Source organism: Bombus bifarius, unplaced genomic scaffold (assembly GCF_011952205.1).
Source record: "Bombus bifarius isolate JDL3187 unplaced genomic scaffold, Bbif_JDL3187 scf7180000009634_frag, whole genome shotgun sequence".
Taxonomy (NCBI): Eukaryota; Metazoa; Arthropoda; class Insecta; order Hymenoptera; family Apidae; genus Bombus; species Bombus bifarius.
Window position 1 is genome coordinate 10,295 of NW_022885247.1, and position 8,200 is coordinate 18,494.

At 30.7% G+C, this 8,200-nt stretch overlaps 1 protein-coding gene across 1 annotated transcript; it reads left to right on the forward strand.

The window, feature by feature from the left end:
• Window positions 1–302: 302 nt before the first annotated feature.
• LOC117215465 lies at window positions 303–936 on the forward strand (the record flags this gene model as incomplete). Its single annotated transcript, XM_033461829.1, has 1 exon — window positions 303–936. A coding segment is annotated over exon 1 (342 nt), but the record flags the coding sequence as incomplete, so codon positions are not given.
• Window positions 937–8,200: the final 7,264 nt, after the last annotated feature.

Consider the following 8,200-nt stretch of genomic DNA (forward strand, 5'->3'; position numbering starts at 1 on the left):
AAGAACACAATAATAGTGGCAACGATGAAATCAATGGAGGAAAAAATAAGGATAATGAAGGAGAAAAGCAAATGGGAAAAGGGTGTATACATGGACGATGATCTGACAAAAAAAGAAAGGGATGGGAAGCAACACATAAGAAGGGTAGCCAGAGAAAGAATGGAACAAGGCGAATATGTAAGGACAGGATACAAGAAACTAACAATAGAGAACAAATGGTACAGGTGGAACGAAAACGGAGAGAGGCGGGAGGAAGAAAGAAAGAGAGGGGAAGGAAAATGAAAAAAGAGGAACAGGAGGGGGGACTACAATGGGGATGAAAACGTGCTTCTGAAATGTAGCAGGGCTAATAAGTAAGGACAAAAGAGAAAAGTTAAAATATAGACTACCCAAAGAATTCGACTGGAAATGCAGGGCAGCAATGACAGTAAGGAAAAAAGGAAGAGCAAAGGGAAGAATAACAACGGGTATAAATAAAAACCTAAGAGAAATAGGATATAAAGGAATTAGTGATAATATAGTTGGAAGAAAAATAATATACAATTACAAGACGTATAGGATAATGATGGTTTATAATCAAGATACATAAGGGACATGGAAAAAATAGAGGAAAGAGTAGACGGAAGAGAAGAGGAAGTGGTGATCATCGGCGGAGACTGGAACGCAAGAACGGGAGAAGAGGGAGGGTCGATAAACGAGGACGTAGGGAAAGAAAAAAACAGACGATCAAAAGACAAGACAATAAACGGGGAAGGAAGAACACTGCTAAAGATAATCAATGGCAGCGATAAAGAAGGAGAGGAGCGGACCTATATTGGCGAGAGAGGAAACTCAGTAATAGACTATGTGATTGGCAATCAGGAGGCGACAGAAGAAATAATTTACATGAAAATAGGAAAAAGAACAGAGTCAGGCCACATGCCGTTAGAAATAGAAATAGGGGGGGGGGGCGCGGAATTACAAAAAAATGAGGAAAAGGAAGAAGAAGAGAAGGAGAAGAGGGAATGGACAAACAAAAGTGTGGAAAAATACTTGGACGAATGTAAAGACTGGACCTGCAACGAAAGAACAGTAGCGGAAATGTGGACAGAAATCAACAAGAAGATAAACGAAGCAATGCAAAAGAAGAAAGTAAAGATAAGGAATAGAAAGAGAGGAAAAGAGAGTAAAAGAGAGATGAGAAGGAAGGTGACAAAGTTTATGAAAGGAAAATACAATAGAGAAGCTCTTATGGAGGAAAAAAGGCATTCAAATAGAGGTGCAAACAAAGAAAGGAAAGATACGAAGAAGAAGAAATGGTGAAAATCAAAAAGATGAAAACAGAACAAGAAGCGTGGAAATACATAAATAAATACAGAAGAAGAAGAGAGAATATAGATGAAGATTATATGAAATAAGCGAGGAAGAGTGGAAAAATCATTTTATGGAAATTTTAGAAGGAACAGAGCACAAAGAGGGCAGGGAAAAAGAGGAGCATCGAGCAGAAGAGAAAATAATGGATGAGAGAGAAGATAATATATAGAGAAGGAAGAGGTGATATACAAACTAAGAAACTTGAAGGAGAAGAAAGCAGTGGGGGAAGGCGGGTTAGAAAATGAAGTATGGAAGTATGCACCGAAGGAAGTGGGTGAAGCGTTATGGGCTCTGTTAAGGAAAATATGGAATGGGGTGAGGATACCAGAAGATTGGAAAAAAGGAGCAAATATGTCCGATATATAAAAAGAGGGACAAGAGAGCAGGGAAGGGTTACAGAAAAGTAACATTAATGGATACAGCATACAAGATCTGTGCAGGGATACTGCACGAACGACTGGAGGCAGAGATTGAAAACAAACTGAAAGAGAGCCAATTCGGATTCAGAAAAGAAAGACGCGGTATTTGTGATAAACCATATCATAGACAAACAGTTGAGTAGAGAAAAAGAAAAAATACATGCCTGCTTTGCGGACTTAAAAGCGGCGTTCGACAGGCTAAACAGAAAGAAATTGGAGGAGAAAATGAGAAAAATGGGGATTAACGAAAACTTAACCAAAAGGATTAAAATGATATACGCAGAAACAAAGAATGTGGTAAGAATCAAGAATAACAACACAAAAGAATTTTGGACAGCGAGGGGAGTCAGACAAGGATGCCCGTTGAGCCCTACGTTATTTAACATCTACGTGGCGGGGCTGGAAGAAGAATTAAGGAAAGGACAAGTCGGGGGGGGGCATAGTGGTAGGAGAAAGAAAGGTATGGTCATTGACATATGCAGACGATATTGTGCTGATGGCTGATAGAGAGGAGAAGCTAAAGGAAATGCGAAAGAGAATCGAAATATTTTTAAAGGAAACCGAATTGGAACTGAGCACGAAAAAGACCAAGAGTGTAGTTTTCGAAAAAAACGAAAGAACAAGAGGAGACAAAGAAAATGGAAATGGGGAGAACGAGAATTAGAAGAAGTGGACGAGATAAGATACCTAGGGCACATACTACTGAAAAAACGGCAGTGATGAGAAACACATAGAAGACAGGAAAAAGAGAGCAAGAATAGCAATGAAGAAAACATGGAGCGTGGAAGAAAAAATTTCCAAACAGGACAACAAGAGGAGAATGAAGATGTTTGGAACGCTGGTAGAGAACGTGGCGCTGTTTGGAGCATAGGTATGAGGCTGGAACATGGAAGAAAGGCTGGATAGAATACAAAGAAGATATGTGAAATGGAGCTTAGGTTTAGATATGACAACACCGAATTATATATCGATAGAAGAATGTAAGCTAACAGAAATCAAAGAAAAAGTATTAGGAAGAGCAGCAAGGTATGAAGGGAAAGCCATAGAGTCAAAAAAGGAACTAGTAAAGAAGTGCATAAAGGAAAGAGAGAGAAACTGGGGAAATGGCCAATAACGGAAAAGAGCAAGAAAGAGAAAGAAGGGACTAGAAAGGATGAGAAATGGAGGGACACAGATGGAAGTAAGAGAAGAGCAAGAAAAGATGACACTAGACCAAATTATAGAAGAAAGGAGAAAGAGAGAAGCAGAAGAGAGGGGGGAAAGGATAAGGGAATCAAAATATGACAAACATTATAGAAAAATCGCCAAAGAAGAGTTAGCAAAATACTTAGAAGGGAGGATGAAGTGGAAGGACAGAAAAATATTAGCAAGATTCAGATGTGGAAACGAGACTAAATCAAGGAAATACTGGAAAGAAGAGGGAGAAAAAAGATGCAAGCTATGTAAAAAGAAAGAAGAAGACCTGAGACACGTAATAGAAGAATGAGAAATAACAGGAGAACCAAGGGACACGGAAAATAATAATAATAATAATAATAATAATAATAACGATAATGATAATAATAATAATGATAATAATAATGATAATAATGATATTAATGATAATAATGATAATAATGATAATAATAATAATGATAATAATAATGATAATAGTTATCCTTACTCATCCTCAATTATTAACAAATCACACACCCATACATTCTAATTGAAACGTTAAAAACCTTCCTTATTTTATTTTGTTTTTTTTTTTATTATGGGTAATAGCACAGAAATCCCCATGCTATAGTAATTAGCAAATGATACAAAAATGTAAGTATTTGTAGAAACAAATAAGAACGTTTAATAAAGGAAAAATTAAAAAGAAAATGATAGATACTTCTACCTCTCAGAGTGATCAAGCAAAAGGACCAAACGCATCGAGATCTACAGTAAGACACGGTAAACCGGCCTATCCTGTTCAATATCCATGTTTAGTGTCCTATTATAAATGTATGGCATGAACAAGAACGGCAATCAAAATAATAAATCAGCAATAGCATTCGTAAATGATATGTTAATTACATCAGAAACAATAAACCGTGACAAATAAAAATCCAGCTGCAAGACCTAGTCAAGAAAGTAGAAAATTACGCTTTCCAACACGGAAGCTAAGAATCTACACCCATAAATGTGAAACAATCTCGTTCAGTCCATATCTTTCAAAAACTTCAAAAGCAAAGTACGACGTGAGAATAAATTCGAAAATATTCTTCCATACAACAGAAAATATCAACGGAAAATTTTCCGATGCAAACAAAGTTAGATGCTTCGGAGTCCATCTAAACTTCGGGTTAAATCACAACGACAACATAAAGACACAGTTATAGAAAGCAGATAAGTTCTTCTTATACCTCATAAGACTACCTTACTCGAAAGATTCGCACAGATCAATAAAACTTCACTGCTACAAAACACTAATTAGACCAACCATTCTAATGTATGGTCGTTAAATCTGTTTCAATGTAAGTGTCAACGCCACGGAAAAATTAAGAATCATTGAAAGAAAATACATCACAGCATGTTTAGGAATATATAGATTGCCAGAATTGAAATTTAGCAAATATAGCAAATCACAAGCTATACGAAGAGCCAAATTAATCCATATCGATTCTTCATTCTTAAATTAGTCAGACCACTGGTCAAAGATACACAAAATAATCACAAACTTCATCGTCGCCCACAATCTATAGTCAAACCCGTTATACCATAAACACGTTCAAAAAACAGGTTATTTCCCCCGGAATCCTTCACCTGTTTAGATAGCGTGAAATTAATCCAAAACAATAATAACTTAGCATTATTCTATCACTACAGCAGAAACGTAATAATAAAAAATACTGTACGATAGCGACATAGACCATAAGGATAGCAATATAAGACTTATGTATAAATTGTCAACCGTAGATTTAAGTGAGACACTCAAAGACAATAAAGATAAATATTGGTGGCTAACCACCGTAGAAAATTAAATTATAGCAATAAGAAAACCGTATGTTTAGTTAGTAAATGAACCAAAGATTGTAAGCAAAGATCACAAAAGAACAATGCAAATGTCACGTAAACTTGAGGGTTAGACGATAAAATAAAATAGCTGAGTCGTAACACAACTATTAACTTTGTTTTAATTAAACTTTATTATTAATTCAGCAATCACAATGTAACACACACTGAATTAACATAAATCACAACTCACTCCAACCACGTTATGTAAGATTTAGTTACAACAATACGTTAAGTACGCGATTGTTATAAGGATAGAGACCGGTATAGATATATTGACTATTCTAAGGATACAGAATAAGTGAGTTTTTCTGGCGATACTATGTCTGAGAAAGGCTAGGGGTGAGTGTGTCTAAGGACACAGGACTATCGGATTCGTTGATGACAATTTTGGTTAAGGAAGTGAGGGCAGTAGACACCGTCTCCGATTGGATAATAAGACGTTTGGTGGACCAGGAAGGGTTTTAGCCGCCCTCGTGAGAAAGTTGCTAACGCAACATAGCAGACGCGAGGAAAACCTACTTTCCCTGTTAACCCGTAGTAAACAATAAACGTAAAAGGAAATCTAAGACAAGAGATACTCGCTTGGCCTGAAGGACCTTAACTATGAAGATTCCAAGACCCCTGGTGGGTACTTAGGACTACTGAGGGCACGCGCCAAGGATGTGCAGACATCTGGGCGCCATCCTGCCCGCGGTGTGTGGCCTGGTCTCCGATGTGAATTGACTTTATACAAACACAGTTAAATTAAGAAAATGTTCCCTGCAATTGTGTAATCATATATACGTAATTATATATCTCATACTTATACTAATTTGTAAGTTCATAGTCTAAGGAATGGTTACATTGTAAGTCAAGAAATGGTAGTATGAAGTGCAACGTTTATGTGAGCACCTATACTAGGCGTACATTACGCAAACATTAAAAACTTCGCACAAGCTGAGACCCTCAACTCATAAATCAAATTCTATTTATTTTTGATTCATTGTAGTAAATGAAATCATTTACCAACATATTTGTCACACTTTTCTCATTCAGATAAGACCAAGCACGATATAATTTGGAGCATATTTGCTTACTGAGTAAATGATAATTAAATACATATCAATAAGTAAATCTAACATCACAAATATATTAGTAAAAGTTTAATTTTGGAAAAGTTAGAAATAAAAAAGTTTTACTTTTGATTCAGCACATAGATACATTGTCTCCGCGCTATCTGCCACTTGTAGTTTAATTTGATAATCCACGATAAGATAAACTTAAGTAGATGTTTATGTATTGTTGTATATTATTATATAAAATTAATTTTAATAAAAATTTAATAAAAAATTTTAATTCAAATCAAAATGTAGTATATTTAAGAATTTATGAGTTATAATAAATTTAATTTTTTAATAATTATATTTTAATATTAATTTGAAAGAGGATTCAAAAGTAAAATCAATAAATTAATTAATTTGAAAATAGTTTTGAAAAGTGTACAAATTGCCCGTCAATTTCATTTGTGGAATAAGTCGTAACATAGTAAAAATATTGGAAAATGTTTTTAGATAAAAAATTAGATTTTATAATATTTCATTTTTAATGAAAATTATTTAAATTGAATTTTTTTTAAAATAATAAATTTAATATTTTAGTTTAAAACTTATTAAATTATATTTTTGTAAAGTTGTATAATAAATAATTGTTAAAGTAATAATTTATGAAATAATATAATGATTTATAGATTTAGTAATGTGAATGAAATTTTAAAGAATTAAATAAGTAAAATAAATTTTGTACCTTTTGTATCAGGGTTAATTAACATAATTTAATAATTTTATTATTCTCGAAAGAAAAAGAGTTAAATATATAATTATGTTTTTGTTGAATAAAAAATTATAATATATATTTAGAAATTAAATGTTAATCGATTTTTTTATATCTAGTTTTTTTTAAATGAATTTAATTTATATATAATAAATATAAAAAACTTATTTAATAATTTTTTACATTATTATATAAAAAATTTATGGGATAAACTATAAATTTAAATATATAATTAAATTGTTATTATTAAGATTTATATTATAATTATATTGATTTAGTAATAATTTATATTAATGAGTATTTAATAATTTAATGATTTTATTTTAAAAATTTAAGAAATTTATATAAAATTAAGTATAATGATTATATTAGTAATATTTTATGTTTAAAATTTTTATTTTTTAATAAATTTTGAAATATATATATATATATATATATAAGGAATTAGGCAAATTAAATATATTCACCTGTTTATCAAAAACATGGCTTATTGATTTTAATTTTAAGTCTATCTGCCCAATGATTTAATTATTTAATGGCTGCAGTATAATTGACTGTACAAAGATAGCATAATCAATTGTTTTTTAATTAAAAACTAGAATGAAAGAATTAATGAGATATATACTGTCTCATATATATATATAATTAATTTAAATTTTTAGTAAAAATGCTAAAATATATTTATGGGACGATAAGACCCTATAGAATTTTATATTTATATATATTAGATTTCAAATTTTTTAAATATAAATATTTAATTGGGAGGATTAGTAAATTTATAAAACTTTATTTTAAATATAAACTTTAATTAAAGAATAATTAATGATCTTGTATTATAAATTAAAAGAATAAATTACCTTAGGGATAACAGCGTAATATCTTTTTAAAGATCATATTAATAAAGATGATTGCGACCTCGATGTTGAATTAAGATAAATTTTAAATGCAGAAGTTTAATAATTAAGTCTGTTCGACTTTTAAAATCTTACATGATTTGAGTTCAAATCGACGTGAGTCAGATTGGTTTCTATCTATAAAAATAAATAAATTATTTGTACGAAAGGACTATAATTTTTAATTAAATTATATTATTAACTTTAATTAATAATTTTGATTATATTAGCAAATTAGTGCATTAAATTTAGAATTTAAATAAATTATAATAAAATTATAATATATAATAATTTTTTTTAAATTTTTTATTAATATTTATAATTTTGATTAGAGTGGCTTTTTTAACTTTATTTGAGCGTAAAATATTAGGTTATATTCAATTACGAAAAGGTCCAAATAAATTAATAATTAAAGGTTTATTTCAACCTTTTAGAGATGCTTTAAAATTGATATCAAAGGAATTTATTTTTAAATTTTAATAATTTATATTTATATAGTCCAATAATTATATTTTTTTTATCATTAATATTATGATTTATTTATCCTTGAATATATTCTTTTCTCTTTATTGATTATAGAATTATTTTTTTAATATTAATTTTGAGATTAATGGTTTATCCAATTATAATAATTGGTTGAGTGTCTTTATGTAATTATTCAATTTTAGGTTCATTACGTTCAGT